Source organism: Heterodontus francisci, chromosome 1, assembly GCF_036365525.1.
Source record: "Heterodontus francisci isolate sHetFra1 chromosome 1, sHetFra1.hap1, whole genome shotgun sequence".
NCBI lineage: Eukaryota > Metazoa > Chordata > Chondrichthyes > Heterodontiformes > Heterodontidae > Heterodontus > Heterodontus francisci.
In genome coordinates this window covers 45,349,187-45,365,819 of record NC_090371.1, presented here as the reverse complement: position 1 = coordinate 45,365,819, position 16,633 = coordinate 45,349,187, and the positions used below count along the sequence as shown (strand labels likewise).

The 16,633-nt window shown below is 45.5% G+C and overlaps 1 protein-coding gene across 1 annotated transcript in view; it reads right to left on the bottom strand.

Moving 5' to 3' along the window:
- The window catches only part of haus1 (HAUS augmin-like complex, subunit 1), a 79,072-nt gene extending 67,386 nt beyond the window's left edge, over nt 1-11,686 (bottom strand). The window contains exon 1 of the mRNA XM_068029998.1: nt 11,565-11,686. Within this exon, the coding sequence (XP_067886099.1) occupies nt 11,565-11,585 (21 nt within the window). The 5' untranslated portion in view covers nt 11,586-11,686. The remainder of the gene's footprint in view (nt 1-11,564) is intronic.
- Nucleotides 11,687-16,633: the final 4,947 nt, after the last annotated feature.

Sequence of the window (16,633 nt, the reverse complement as noted above, 5' to 3'; positions counted from 1 at the left end):
AACGGGTGAAGTAAAAAAGTAAATTAGAAAAGCAAAGAAAGGACATGAAAAATTATTGGCAGGTAAAATCAAGGAAAACCCGAAGACGTTTTATCAGTACATTAAGAGCAAGAGGATAACTAAGGAAAGGGTAGGGCCTATCAGAGATGTGCAAGGTAACTTGTGCATGGATGCAGAGGATGTGGGCAGGGTTCTTAAATTAGTTTTTTGTCTCTGTCTTCACAAAAGAGAGGGTTGATGTCGACATTGTGGTTAAAGAGGAAGAGTGTGAAATATTAGATACAATAAGCATAATGAGAGGGGAAGCACTAGAGGGTCTGACATCCTTGAAAGCGAATAAATCACCAGGGTCGGATGGATTGCATCCCAGGTTGTTAAAGGAAGCCAGGGAGGAAATAGCAGATGCGCTGAGGATCATTTTCAAATCCTCACTAGATACAGGTGAGGTACCAGACAATTGGATGTCTGCGAACGTTGTACCATTGTTTGTAAAGGGTGCGAGGGTTAGGACAAATAATTATAGGCCGGTCAGTCTGACCTCGGAGGTGGGTAAATTGTTAGAATCTATTCGGAGGGACAAGATAAACTGCCACTTAGAAAGGCATGGATTAATCAGGGATAGTCAGCATGGATTTGTTAAGGGATGGCCATGTCTTACTAACTTAATGGAGTTTTATGAGGAAGTAACAAGGAGGATTGATGAGGGTAGTGCATTGGATGTGGTCTACATGGACTTTCGGAAGGCATTTGACAAGGTCCCACATGGCAGACTGGTCAGTAAAATGAAATCTCATGGGATATAGGGGAATGGGGCGGGTTGGATCCAGAATTGGCTCAGGGACAGGAAACAAAGGGTAGTAGTCGACGGATGTTTTTGTGAATGGAAAGCTGTTTCCAGTGGCGTTCCACAGGGTTCAGTGTTGGGTCCCTTGCTATTTGTGGTATATATTAATGATTTGGACTCAAATGTGGGTGGCATGATTGGGAAATTTGCAGATGACCCAAAAATTGGCCATCTACTTGACAGTGAAGAGGATAGCTGTAGACTCCAGAAAGATATCAATGGTTTGGTTGAGTGGGCGGAAAAGTGGCGAATGGAATTCAATCCAGATAAGTGTGAGGTAATGCACTTGGGGAGGGCAAATAAAGCGAGGGAATACACAATAAACGGGAGGATATTGAGAGGAAGTGAGAGACCTTGGAGTGCATGTCCACAGGTCCCTGAAGGTGGCAGGACAGGTAGATAGAGTGAAGAAGCCACATGGAATGCTTCCTTTATTGGCCGAGGTATAGAATGCTGGCGGGCAGCCATAAAGGCAGGGCTAAAGTGTGGCGAGTCGAAGAGATTTAGCAGTTGGCAGGAAAAAAGACAGAGGCACAAGGGGAGAGCCAACTGTGTAACAGCCCCGACAAACAAATTTTTCTGCAGCACCTGTGGAAGAGCCTGTCACTCTAGAATTGGCCTTTATAGCCACTCCAGGTGCTGCTCCACACACCACTGATCACCTCCAGGCGCTTATCCATTGTCTCTCAAGATAAGGAGGCCAAAGAAGATTGAATTCAAAAGCAGGGAAGCAATGCTGGAACTGTATAAAACGCTGGTTAGGCCACAGCTGGAGTATTGCGTACAGTTCTGGTCACCACATTACAGAAAATAATTGCTCTGGAGAGAGTACAGAGGAGATTTACAAGAATGTTGCCAGGGCTCAAAAGTTGCAGCTATGAGGAAAGATTGGATAGGCTAGAGTTGTTTTCCTTAGAACTGAGGAGGCTGAGGGGTGACTTAATTGAGGTGTACAAAATTCTGAGGGGCACAAAATTCTGAGGGGCCGAGATAGAGTAGTCAGGAAGGACCTGTTTCCCCGAGCGGAGAGGTCAATTACCAGGGGGCACAGATTTAAGGTGATTGGTAGAAGGATTAGAGGGGACATGAGGAAAGACTTTTTCAACCAGAGGGGGGTGGGTGGCTGGAATTCACTGACAGGAATGGTGGTGAAGGCAGAAACCCTCATTTCTTTTAAAAGGTACCTGGACATGCACCCGAAGTGCGGTAACTGGCAAGGCTATGGACCAGGCGCTGGAAGGTGGGAACACATCGGGCGGCTAGTTTTTTCGGCTGGCATGGACACAATGGGCTGAATGGCCTCCTTCTGTGCCATAATTTCTATGATGATTCTATGCAGTCTGCATGGATCTCAATAAGGCCCAAGTCCCACATGGCAGACTGGTCAAAAAATTAAAAGCCCATAGGATCCAAGAGAAAGTGGCAAAGTGGATGCAAAAATGTCTCACTGGCAGGAAGTAAAGGTATGGTCGACAGGTGTTTTTCTAACTGGAAGTCTCTTTCCAGTGGAGTTCCTCAGGGCTCAATACAAGGTCCCTTCTTTTCGTGGTATATATCAATGACTTAGACCTGAAGTAGAGGGCACGACTAAGAAGTTTGTTGAGAGACAAATATTGGCCAAGTGGTTGAGAGTAAGGGAGACAGCCGGACATGGCTACAGGAAGATATCAATGGATTGATTAGTCACCTGAGCAGCAAAGTGGAAAATGGAATTCAATCCAGAAACGTACGAGGTAATGCATTTGGGAAGGACAAACAAGGCAAGGAAGTAGACGATAAATGATCTAAACTTCTCAGTATTCTAGGAACAGAGGGACTATAGAGTGCATGTCCACAGATCCCTGAAGGTAACAGAACAGGTAGATGATGTGATTAAGAAGCCATACAGAATACTTTCTGGACACTTTGTTCCAAAAGGCAGTCACACCGCATAAGATAGGGTCTTCTGGTTTGGTCAGTGGTCAGGGACAGGAGGGTGTGACTGCGAGTAAGGCCGGTAATGAGACCATGAAGACAGAAGTGGAGGAGGCTGAGTCCTTGCAATTGTCCAACAGGTTTGAGATTCTTTCAGCTTGTATGGATGACAGCAAGGGCTGCAGGGTGGATGAGCAAACTGACCATTCAAGTGGTGGGAGTAAATAGGAAAGTAGTGGTAGTAGGGGACAGTATAGTCAGGGGGATAGACGCCGTTCTCTGCAGCCAAGAGCAAGAGTCCAGAAAGCTGTGTTGCCTGCCTGGTGCCAGGGTTCGGGACATCTGCTCAGGGCTGGAGAGGAACTTGCAGTGGGAGGGGGAGCAAACAATTGTCGTGGTCCATGACATAGGTAGGACTAGGAAAGAGGTTCAGCATTGGGTGTATGAGCAGCTAGGGGCTAAATTAAAAAGCAGAACCTCAAAGGTAATAATCGCTGGGTTATTACCTGAGCCACGAGCAAATTGGCGTAGGGTAAATAAGATTAGACAGTTAAATGCAAGGCTCAAAAATTGGTGTGGGAGAAAGGGTTTCAATTCATAGGGCACTGGCACCAGTACTGGGGAAAGTGGGAACTGTATCATTGGGACGGTCCACATCTGAACCGTGATGGGACCAGTGTTCTGGTGAGTCAGATAACTAGGACAGTAGAGAGGACTATAAACTAAATAGTGGGGGCAAGGGATCAAGTGAGGGAAGATGTGATAATTTAAAGAGTGAGGAGAAGGCAAGAGAGCAAGATAGCAATAAGCATAATGATAATCAGGGTGTGACAGAAAGGGACAGTGCAGACAAAATCAAGAGTCAGCCAGCAGTTAAGACCAGAGGTTGTGAACTAACAGAGTGGAGGAGGGTTCAGGAGAGGTGAGATTTTTTTTTATTCATTCATTCATGGAATGTGGGCGTCATTGGCCAGGCCAGCATTTATTGCCCATCCCTAATTGCCCTTGAGAAGATGGTGGTGAGCTGCCTTCTTGAACCGCTGCAGTCCATTTGGGGTAGGTACACCCACAGTGCTATTAGGAAGGGAGTTTGAGGATTTTGACTCAGCGACAGTAAAGGAATGGCGATATAGTTCCATGTCAGGATGGTGTGTGACTTGGAGGGAACTTGCAGGTGGTGCTGTTCGCATGCATTTGCTGCCCTTGTCCTTCCAGTTGGTAGAGGCCGCGGGTTTGGAAGGTGCTGTCTAAGGAGCCTTGGTGCATTGCTGCAGTGCATCTTGTAGATGGTACATACTGCTGCCACTGTGCGTCGGTGGTGGAGGGAGTGAATGTTTGTAGATGGGGTGCCAATCAAGCGGGCTGCTTTGTCCTGGATGGTGTCGAGCTTCTTGAGTGTTGTTGGAGCTGCACCCATCCAGGCAAGTGGAGAGTATTCCATCACACTCCTGACTTGTGCCTTGTAGATGGACGACAGGCTTTGGGGAGTCAGGAGGTGAGTTACTCGTCTCAGGATTCCAAGCCTCTGACCTGTATTTATGTGGCTACTCCAGTTCAGTTTCTGGTCAATGGTAGCCCCTAGGATGTTGATAGTGGGGGATTCAGCGATGGTAATGCCATTGAATGTCAAGGGGAGATGGTTAGATTCTCTCTTGTTGGAGATGGTCATTGCCTGGCACTTCTGTGGCACGAATGTTACTTGCCACTTGTCAACCCAAGCCTGGATATTGTCCAGGTCTTGCTGCATTTCTACACAGACTACTTCAGTATCTGAGGAGTCACGAATGGTGCTGAACATTGTGCAATCATCAGCGAACATCCCCACTTCTGACCTGATGATTGAAGGAAGGTCATTGATGAAGCAGCTGAAGATGGTTGGGCCTAGGACACTACCCTGAGGAACTCCTGCAGTGATGTCCTGGAGCTCAGATGATTGACCTCCAACCACCACAACCATCTTCCTTTGCGCTAGGTAAAACTCCAGCCAGTGGAGGGGTTTCCTCCTGATTCCCATTGACATCAGTTTTGCTAGGGCTCCTTGATGCCATACTCAGTCAACTGCTGCCTTGATTTCAAGGGCAGTCACTCTCACCTCACATCTTGAGTTCAGCTCTTTTATCCATGTTTGAACCAAGGCTGTAATAAGGTCAGGAGCTGAGTGGCCCTGGCGGAACCCAAACTGAGCGTCACTGAGCAGTTTATTGCTAAGCAAGTGCCGCATGATGGCAATGTTGATGACACCTTCCATCACTTTACTGATGATTAAGAGTAGGCTGATGGGACGGTAATTGGCCGGGTTGGACTTGTCCTGCTTTTTGTGTACAGGACATACCTGGGCAATTTTTCACATTGCAGGGTGGATGCCAGTGTTGTAGCTGTACTGGAATAGCTTGGCTAGGGGCGCGGTAAGTTCAGGACCACAGGTCTTCAGTACAATTGCCGGAATATTGTCATTGCCCATAGCCTTTGCAGTATCCAGTGCCTTCAGTCGTTTCTTGATCTCACGCGGAGTGAATCAAATTAGCTGAAGTCTGGCATCTGTGATGATGCGGACTTCAGGAGGAGGCCAAGATGGATCATCAACTTGGCACTTCTGACTGAAGATTGTTGCAAATGCTTCAGCCTTATCTTTTGCACTGATGTGCTGGGCTCCCCCATCATTGAGGATGGGGATATTTGTGGAGCCACCTCCTCCAGTTAGTTGTTTAATTGTCCACCACTATTCAAGGCTGGATGTGGCAGGACTGCAGAGATTAGATCTGATCCATTGGTTATGGGATCCCTTAGCTCTGTCTATCGCATGCTGCTTACGCAGTTTGGCACGCAGATAGTCCTGTGTCGTAGCTTCACCAGTTGACACCTCATTTTGAGGTATGCCTGGTGCTGCTTCTGGCATGCCCTCCTGCACTCTTCATTGAACCAGGGTTGGTCTCCTAGCTTGATGGCAATGGTAGAGTGGGGGTATGCCGGGCCATGAGGTTACAGATTGTGGTCGAGTACAATTCTGCTGCTGCTGATGGACAACCGCGCCTCATGGATGCCCAGCTTTGTATTGCTGGATCTGTTCAAAATCTATCCCATTTAGCACAGCAGTATTGCCACACAAACCACTGACCACCTCCAGGCGCGTATCCATTGTCTCTCGAGATAAGTGCCACACAACACGATGGACAGTATCCTCAATGTGAAGGCGGGACTTTGTCTCCACAAGGACTGTGCGGTGGTCACTCCTACCAATACTGTCATGGACAGATGCATCTGCGGCAGGCAGACTGGTGAGGACGAAGCCAAGTATGTTTTCTCCTCTTGTTGGTTCCCTCACCACCTGCCACATACCCAGTCTAGCAGATATGTCCTTTAGGACTCAGCCAGCTCGGTCTTTATTGACTTTGTAGCGGTTAGATACAACTGAGTGACTTGCTCGGCCATTTCAGAGGGCATTTAAGAGTCAACCACATTGCAGTGGGTCTGGAGTCACATGTAGGCCAGACCAGGTAAGGACAGTAGATTTCCTTCCCTAAACGACATTAGTGAACCAGATGGGTTTTTACAACAATCGACAATGGTTTCATGGCCATCATTAGACTAGCTTTTTTTTAAATTCCAGATTTATTAATTTAATTCAAATTCCACCTTCTGCTGTGATGGGATTTGAACCCATGTCCCCAGAGCAATACCCTGGGTCTCTGGGTTACTAGTCTAGTGACAACACCACTATGCCACTGCCTCCCCTTAGAAATCCTAGAGACAGGCCAAGGCCATTGTGGGTAATGACAAGCAGAATGGGACAGGAAGGGACAGAGAGTTTAACAGAAATTGTACATCAGCAAATAAGGTAATTAAAGGGAACAGAATCAAAAACTTAAGTTAAAGGTTCTATATCTGAATGCACGAAGCATCTGCAATATGATAGATGAATTAGTGGCACAAATAGAGGTACATGATTTAGATCAAATTGCCATTACAGAGACATAGTTACATAGTGACCAAGGTTGGAAAATAAATATTCCAGGATAGGCAATATTTCGGAAAAACAGACAGAATAGCAAAGGAGGAGGGGGTAGCACTGATGGTAAAGGATGACATAAGGGCATTAGAGAGAAAGGATCTGGCCTCAGAAGATCATGAAGTAGAATCAGTATGGGTGGAAATAAGGAATAGAAGTAGTTTCTAGGCCCCCTAACAGTAGTTATACTGTTGGACAGAGCATTGAACAAGAAATTATTGAGCTTGTAACAAAAGCAATGTAATAGTTGTGATATAGACTGGGACAATGAAATTGGCAGAAGTGGTCTAGAAGATGAATTTGTAGAATGTTTTCAAGACAGTTTCTTGGAGCAATACATTGTGGAGCCAACGAAGGATAAAGCCATCTTAGATCTAGTATTGTGTAATAAAACAGGGTTAATTAGCAATGTCATAGTAAAAGATCCACTGGGAAACAGTGATCATAATACCACTGAATTAAGTTTGAAAGGACATACTCCAATCACAAACAAGAATCTTAAACAAAGCCAATTGCATAGGCTTTAGGGGAGAACTGGCTAAGGTAAATTGGGTAAATAGACTAAAAGGTATGGCAGTAAATGGACAATGGGGAATCTTAAAAGAAACAATTCAAAATATTCAACAAAAATACATACCTTTGAAAAACAAAAACTCAGCCAGAAAGACCCATCCGTGGCTCACTCAGGAAGTCAAGGATAGTATTAGATTAAAAGAAAAGGCTTACAATGTTGCAAAAAAGAATAGCAAGTCTGAGGATTGGGAGTGTTTTAGAAACTAGCAAAGGGCTACCGAAAAGTTGATAAAAAAGGAAAAAATAGAATGAGAGTAAACTAGCCAGTAATGTAAAACAGATTGTATGAGTTTTTATAGGTATATAAAAAGGAAGAGAGGAGCTAAAGTACACGCTGGTTCCGTAGAAGCAGAGACAGGAGAAATTATCATGCGGAATGAGGAAATGGCCGAGACATTGAACAAATATTTTGTGTCAGTCTTCACAGTAGAAGACACAAGTTCCATACCAGAAATAGACAGTAACCTAGGGGCTAAAAAAGTGAGGAAATTAAGGAACTTTATATCAGCAGAGAAAAAGCATTGGAAAAACTTACGAGACTAAAATCTGACAAATCTCCAGAAACTGATCGCCCACACCCTAGGGTTCTAAGAGATAGCTGCAGAGATAGTGGATGCGTTAGCCATGATTTTCCAAAATTCCTTAGATTCAGGAACGGTCCCGTCAGATTGGAAGCTGGCAAATGTTAAACCGCTTTTCAAGAAAGAGATAAAACAGGGAACTACAGGCCAGTTAGCCTAACATCAGTCATTGGGAAAATGCTGGAATCTATTATTAAGGAAGTCTTAACAATGCACTTAGAAAAGCACAGTATGATTAGAACAAGTCAACATAGTTTTACTAAAGGGAAATCATGTTTGTCAAATGTATTCGTTTTTTGAGGATGTAACCAGTAGGGTAGATAAAAGGGAATCAGTAGATGTAGTATAGTATTGCTGAAAATAGAGACGTTGTCATAGCTTTTCGTCTTGCACTCATCAGGACAATCCACAAGAATACTAATGACAGGAAAAATAACGGCTTTATAGTGTATCAGAAGAGTGTGCTAATTGGTAGGCAAGTGAGGGCGGCACAGTGGCGCAGTGGTTAGCACCGCAGCCTCACAGCTCCAGCGATCCGGGTTCAATTCTGGGTACTGCCTGTGTGGAGTTTGCAAGTTCTCCCTCTGTCTGCGTGGGTTTTCTCCGGGTGCTCCAGTTTCCTCCCACAGCCAAAAGACTTGCAGGTTGATAGGTGAATTGGCCATTATAAATTGCCATTAGTGTAGGTAGTAGGGGAATATAGGGACAGGTGAGAATGTGGTAGGAATATGGGATTAGTGTAGGATTAGTGTAAAAATGGGTGGTTAATGGTCAGCACAGACTCGGTGGGCCGAAGGGCCTGTTTCAGTGCTGTATCTCTAAATCTGAACTCTGACTGGTCGAGGCATTGCCATGGAGAATGCATCAGTTTCCAGTGACTGACAGTTAACTGCCAAGCTTTGTTTTAAATTTAAACCAGGCAGCTTGACTCTAGTTGGTCAAGACATTGTCCTGAGGAATGAACCAGCGAATGGCTGTCACTTACTTTGTTTAGCAGAAACAGACGGAATGTTTGCACATATTCCTTCTGTCTGCAAGATGAAAAGCTTCGACACGTCTCTATTTTCAGCAAAACTCAAGTTCTGTCCTACCAAACGACTAGATGTAGTATACCTGGATTACCAAAAGGCATTCGATAAGATGCCACACAAAAGATTAATAGGCAAGATAAGGGCTCATGGAGTTGGGGAAATATATTAGCATGGATAGATGATTGGTTAACAGACAGGAAGCAACAAGCAGGCATAAACAGGGCATTTTCAAGTTGGCAGGCAGTAAATAGTGGAGTGCTGCAAGGATCAGTGCTGGGGCCTCAGCTATTTACACTCTATATTAATGGCTTAGATGAAGAGGCAGGGAATAATGTATCTAAGTTTGCTAATGATACAAAGGTAGATGGAAAGGTAAGCAGTAGGCAGGACACAGAGAGGCTGCAAAGAGATATAGACAGGTTAAGTGAGTGGGCAACAAGATGGCAGATGGAGTATAATGTAGGGAAGTGTGAAGTTATGCACTTCGATTGTAAGAATAGAAAAGCAGAATTTTTTGTAAAAGGTAAGAAACTTGTAAGTGTCGATGTTCAGAGACTTGAGTGTGCTTGTACAAGGAATGCTGAAAGTTAACACGCAGGTACAGCAAGCAATTAGGAAGGAAAAAAAGCATGTTGTCCTTTAATGTAATGGGATTGGAGTACAGGAATAAGGAAGTATTGTTACAATTGTACAAGGTTTTGGTGAGACCACATCTGGAATACTGTGTGCAGTTTTGGTCTCCAAATTTAAGGAAGGATACACTTGCATTGGAGGCAGTGCAGCAAAGGTTCACTAGATTGGTCCCTGGGATGAGGAGGTTGTCCTATGATGAGAAGCTAAGTAAATTTGGCCTGTATTCTCTGGAGTTTAGAAGAATGAGAGGTGATCTCATTGAAACATACACGATTCTAGACTGGCTGGATAGGATAGACACAGAGATTATTTCCGCTGGTCGGGGAATCTAAAACACAGGGGTACAGTCACAGGATAAGGGGCCGATCATTTAGGACCGAAATGAGGAGGAATTACTTCACTCAAAGGATTGTGAATCTTTGGAATTCTCTACCCCAGAGCGTTGTGGATGCTTCATCGTTGAATACATTTAAGGCAGGGATTGACAGATTTGACAGACCAAAAAATCAAGGGATATGGCAAGCAGGTGGGAAAGTGGAGTTTAATCTGAATATCAATCATGACGGTTTTGAATGGTAGAGTAGGCTCGATGGGCCATATGGTCTACTCCTGCTCCTATTTCTTCTGTTTCTTTTATTAGCTGGGGCATAGTATACAAGAGCAAGGAGTTTATGCTAAAACTGTATAAAACACTAGTTAGGCCATACAGTCTGGTCACATTACAGGATGTCATTGCATTAGAGAGGGTACAGAGGACATTTACAACTACATTGCCAGGAATGGAGAATTTTAGCTACAAGTAAAGATTGGATAGGTTGGGGTTATTTTCTTTGGAACAGAGGAGGCTGAGGCAAGATTTAATCAAAATGAATAAAATTATAAGGGGCCTAGGTAGAGTGGATAGGAAGGACCCATTTCCCTTTGTAGAGATGTCAACAACCAGGGGGGCAAAGATTTAAAGTAATCAGTAGAAGGATTAGAGGGGAGTTGAGGAGAATGTTTTTCACCCAGAGGGTGGTGTGAGTTTGGACTGCAGCTGTTTAAGAAGGTGGATCACCACTACCACAATTAGACAATTCAGGATGGGCAATAAATACTGGCCTTGCCAGCAACGCCCACATCCCAAGAATGAATTAAAAAATACCTTCAAAGTAATTTAGTGTGTTGCAAGTACTTTGGCATTTTTGAGAGACTCAAGATGCTATTGCAGTACAAAATTCTTCATTTCTTCCCTGTGTAAGGGATTAAAGTTAATTTTTTCTCTGAGGGTTGAGAGTCTTTGGATTCTCTTCTTCAAAAGGTGGTGGAAGCAGAATCTTTGAATATTTTTAAGGCAGAGGTAGATAGATTCTTGATAAGCAAGGGGGTGGAATGTTATCAGGGGTAGGTGGGAATGTTCAGCCATGAACTTATTGAACGGTGGAGCGGGGCTGAGGGGCCTTCTCCTAATTCGTACGTTCACCAATTTGCAACACACCAGTTCAAATTAAAGCGTGATAACGGGTACAAATTCAAAACAACAAAAGGAAAATTTAAAGCAGTTTAGGTAAAAGTCAAAGTCGTTTAAGACCTGAATGCTGCGATTAAGATTTTAGTGTCTTTCTGAATGGATGAATTGTGATGCGACCACTGTGAATCCAAGATACAGCAACAATTTAGGAAAAACTTTTTTTTTAAAAACCCCTCAACAATATATGCAGCTCTTGATGAGCAAAGACAATTTTAAAACGGTTGCAGTTACAATATAAATATTTTGACTGAACGCCCCTGAATCCGGTACCAGCGGCGGTGACGTCCGAGCGTGATTGACAATCGCGCTGTCCAATCAGGTTACGCAAGGTTCACCCAGGGCCGAGGTCAGCAAGCGGGACATCCGTTACCATGGCGAAAACATTCCGAACGTTTTAAAAATCCAATTCTAACGTTATACTTTTGTTTCTTTAAACATTTAAAGTTTACAGTTAGATGTTAAAAAACAGTACCTTAGCGGTTTTGGAATCCATTTGTATATTTTTTTTTAAATATAAATGTCCGTTTAACAATCAAATTTCCTCACGACTTTTCGCGCCATCTTTTTCGGCCGGGTTACCCAGGCTCCTTTGGGCTCTCCCCGCCCCTTTCCCTGACGTCATGCAAAGTCTCAATGTGACGACTTTGGAACCAGAAGGTTGAGCCCAGCACCACTTATCCCAGCACAGCTTTCATTTTTCCAGACAGCAGCTGTTGCTGATCATTTTGTTGTTATCATTTACAACTTCTCTTTGCTGACGTTTCTGCATTAACATCTCACACTGAAGAGTGTCTGCAGAGACTGATCGACAGGATTACAGCTGCCTGCAACGAATGTGGCCTAACCATCAGCCTCAAGAAAACTAACGTCATGGGATAGGACGTCAGAAATGCTCCATCCATCAATATCGGCGACCACGCTCTGGAAGTGGTTCAAGAGTTCACCTACCTAGGCTCAACTATAACCAATAACCTGTCTCTCGATGTAGAAATCAACAAGCGTATGGGAAAGGCTTCCACTGCTATCTCCAGACTGGCCAAGAGAGTGTGGGAAAATGGCGCACTGACACGGAACACAAAAGTCCGAGTGTATCAAGCCTGTGTCCTCAGTACCGCGACGTCTCAATTCATTCCATCTTCGCTGCCTCTGGAGAATCCTTGGCATCAGGTGGCAGGACCGTATCTCCAGCACAGAAGTCCTCGAGGCAGTCAACATCCCCAGCATATACACCCTTCTGAGCCAGCGGCGCTTGAGATGGCTTGGCCATGTGAGCCGCATGGAAGATGGCAGGATCCCCAAGGACACACTGTACAGCGAGCTCGTCACTGGTGTCAGACCCACCGGCCGTCCACCTCTCCGCTTTAAAGACGTCTGCAAACGCGACATGAAGTCCTGTGACATTGATCACAAGTCGTGGGAGTCAGTTGCCAGTGATCGCCAGAACTGGCGGGCAGCCATAAAGGCGGGGCTAAAGTGTGGCGAGGCGAAGAGAGTTAGCTGTTGGCAGGAAAAAAGACAGAAGCGCAAGGGGAGAGCCAACTGTGTAACAGCCCCGACAACCAATATTATCTGTAGCACCTGTGGAAGAGTCTGTCACTCTCGAATTGGCCTTTATAGCCACTCCAGGCGCTGCTTCACAAACCACTGACCACCTCCAGGCGCTTACCCATTGTCTCTCGAGACAAGGAGGCCAAGGAAGAAGAAGGTTTACATCTTCTTTGGACCTTTACTTGTCCCATTACTATTTCCAAAATGTCACCTAGTAACTTTGTTGGTGCAGAACTTGTGGGAGAACCTGCCTCCACAATCATCAAAGGTGCACCGTATGGAAACATCACACCTAAATGGATTGTTTGCTGCATGTTTATCATCTCTTGCAGATGAAAGGATGCCAATACCTTCTGCATTTTGCCTTGCATCATCATCACTTTTGTCACTTAAATTCTGCTGCCCTCCACCCAAATCCCAGATCTTCCCCTTTGTTCTTTTTTATCTGCCCCTTTCCCTGCCTCTGTACTTGCTCAACTCTAACTTTTTCCAGTGCTGCCTAACCTGCTGAGTATTTCCAACTTTTTCTGTTTGTATCCAGGCATCATTTCACTCAGTTTAATGTTGTTTATCTTGCTATTTGCTCAGCTGTAATGTTTCCAGTTTATAACCACACACTTCCTGTAAACTCTGAAATACATAGAAGTCATTTAAAAATACAGGTTCTGGGGCTTTTTAAGTAGAGGCACAGAGTACAGAAGTGAGGAAGTTATAATCAAACCTTGATACATTACTGGTTAGACCTCAGCTAAGAGTCTTCTTCTTTGGCCTCCTTGTCTCGAGAGACAATGGGGAAACGCCTAGAGGTGGTCAGTGGTTTGTGGAGCAGCGCCTGGAGTGGATATAAAGGCCAATTCGAGAGTGACAGCCTCTTCCATAGGCGCTGCAGATAAAATTGGTTGTCGGGGCTGTTACACAATTGGCTCTCTCCTTGCACTTATGTCTTTTTTCCTGCCAACTGCTAAGTCTCTTCGACTCGCCACTCTTTAGCCCCGCCTTTATGGCTGTCCACCAGCTCTGGCAATCACTGGCAGTGACTCCCACGACTTGTGGTCAATGTCACAGGACTTCATGTTGCATTTGCAGACGTCTTTAAAGCGAAGACATGGACTGCCGGTGGGTCTGTTACCAGTAACGAGCTCGCTGTACAGTGTGTCCTTGGGGATCCTGCCATCTTCCATGCGGCTCACATGGCCAAGCCATCTCAAGCACTGCTGGCTCAGTAGGGTGTATATGCTAGGGATGTTGGCTGCCTTGAGGACTTCTGCGTTGGAGATACGGTCCTGCCACCTGATGCAAAGGATTCTCCGGAGGCAGCGAAGATGGAATGAGTTGAGACGTCGCTCTTGGCTGACATACGTTGTCCAGGCCTCGCTGCCGTAGAGCAAGGTACTGAGGACATAGGCTTGAAACACTCGGACTTTTGTGTTCCGTGTCAGTGCGCCATTTTTCCACACCCTCTTGGTCAGTCTGGACAAAGCAGCAGACGCCTTTCCCATGCACTTGTTGATTTCTGCATCGAGAGACAGGTTACTGGTGATAGTTGAGCCTAGGTAGGTGAACTCTTGAACCACTTCCAGAGCATGGTCGCCGATATTGATGGATGGAGCATTTCTGACGTCCTGTCCCATGATGTTCGTTTTCTTGAGGCTGATGGTTAGGCCAAATTCGTTGCAGGCAGCCGCAATTCTGTTGATGAGTCTCTGCAGACACTCTTTAGTGTGGGATGTTAATGCAGCATCGTCAGCAAAGAGGAGTTCCCTGATGAGGACCTTCCGTACTTTGGTCTTTGTTCTAAGACAGGCAAGGTTGAACAACCTGCCATCTGATCTTGTGTGGAGGAAAATTCCTTCTGAAGACTTGAATGTATGTGAGAGCAGCAGTGAGAAGAAGATACCAAACAGTGTAGGTGCGAGAACACAGCCCTGTTTCACGCCACTCAGGATAGGAAAGGGGTCTGATGAGGCACTGTTATGCTGAATTGTGCCTTTCATATTGTCATGGAATGAGGTGATGACACTTAGTAGCTTTGGTGGACATCCGATCTTTGCTAGTAGTCTGAAGAGACCACGTCTGCTGACGAGGTCAAAGGCTTTGGTGAGATCTATGAAAGCAACGTAGAGAGGCATCTGTTGTTCGCGGCATTTCTCCTGTAGCTGGCGAAGGGAGAACAGCATGTCAATGTTGGATTTCTCTGCTTGAAAGCCTCACTGTGCCTCAGGATAGACGCGCTCTGCCAGCTTCTGGAGTCTTTAAAACGACTCGAGCAAAGACTTTCCCCACGATGCTGAGCAGGGAGATTCCACGGTAGTTGTTGCAGTCACTGCGGTCACCCTTGTTCTTATAGAGGGTGATGATATTGGCATCACTCATGTCCTGTGGTACTGCTCCCTCATCCCAGCACAGACAAAGCAGTTCATGGAGTGCTGAGAGTATAGCAGGCTTGGCGCTCTTGATTATTTCAGGGGTAATGCCGTCCTTTCCAGGGGCTTTTCTGCTGGCTAGAGAATCAATTGCATCACTGAGTTCCAATTTTGTTGGCTGTTCGTCCAGCTCATCCATGACTGGCAGAGACTGGGCTGCATTGAGGGCGGTCTCAGTGACAACATTTTCCCTGGAGTATAGTTCTAGGTAGTGCTCCACCCAGCGGTCCATTTGCTTGCGTTGGTCAGTGATCGCGTCCCCTGATTTAAACTTGAGGGGGGGGCGATCTTCTTGAAGGTTGGCCCAAAAGCTCTCCTAATGCCATCATACATTCCTCTGATGTTTCCGGTGTCAGAGGCCAGCTGAATATGACTGCATAGGTGTTGCCAGTAATCATTTGCACAGCGCCTGGCTGTTCTTTGTGCAGCGCTTCTGGCTACTTTAAGTGCTACGGATGTTAACTCGCTGGGGGCTTTCTTGTAGTTTAACAGTGCTATGACAGGTTCTGGCTCTTCAAAGTGAGATTGAAACCATTCTGCATTCTGCTTCTCACGTTTGCCAAAGGTGGTCAATGCTGAGTCATAGATGGCGTCTCTGATGTGGGCCCACTTCGTCTCTGCATCCCCTGCAGGAGTGTTTTGAATGGCTTTTTCAAGTGAATTTAGAAACTTATGTAACAGCTGTGGATAGGAAATTCTGTTAGTGTTGATGCGCAGGTGGCCCTTCTGCTTGGAGTGATGTGGCTTCTTTGGTTTGAGTCCAACTTTGCTACACACCAGGGAGTGGTTGGTGTCGCAGTCCGCACTGTGGAAGCTGCGTGTGATTTGGACACTGTTAATAGAGGCTCGCCTTGTGACGATGAGGTCCAGCTGGTGCCAACGACGTGATTTTGGATGCCTCCATGAAACCTGGTGACAGGGTTGAGTATGAAAGAATGAGTTGGTGATGCAGAGGTTATGATAGGTACACAACTCCAACAGTCTCTGTCCATTCTCATTCATCCTTCCAATGCCGTAGCGCCCAAGGCAGGAGGGCCATGAGTCATGGTCGACCCAAACCCTGGCGTTAAAGTCCCCCAGCAGGTGTGTTTTGAAGGGCTTTTTCAAGTGAATTTAGAAACTTATTGTGTCTAAATCTGGATACCAAATTTCAGGAAGATTGAGATTGCAGAGGAAATTTACCAGTTTGGTACCTGGGATGAACATAAGAAATAGGAGTAGGAGTAAACCACATGGCCAACTCATGCCAGCTGTGCCATTCAATATGATCATGGCTAATCTTCTGCCTCGTCTCCAGTTTCCCACCTGCTACCCATATCCCTTGATTCCATGAGACATCAATAATTTTTTTTTTATTCATTCATGGGATGTGGGCGTCACTGGCTTTGCCAGCATTTATTGCCCATCCCTAATTGCCCTTGAGAAGGTGGTGATGAGCTGCCTTCTTGAACTGCTGCAGTCCATGTGGGGTAGGTACACCCACAGTGCTGTTAGGAAGGGAGTTCCAGGATGTTGACCCAGCCACAGTGAAGGAACGGCGATATAGTTCCAAGTCCAGATGGTGTGTGAC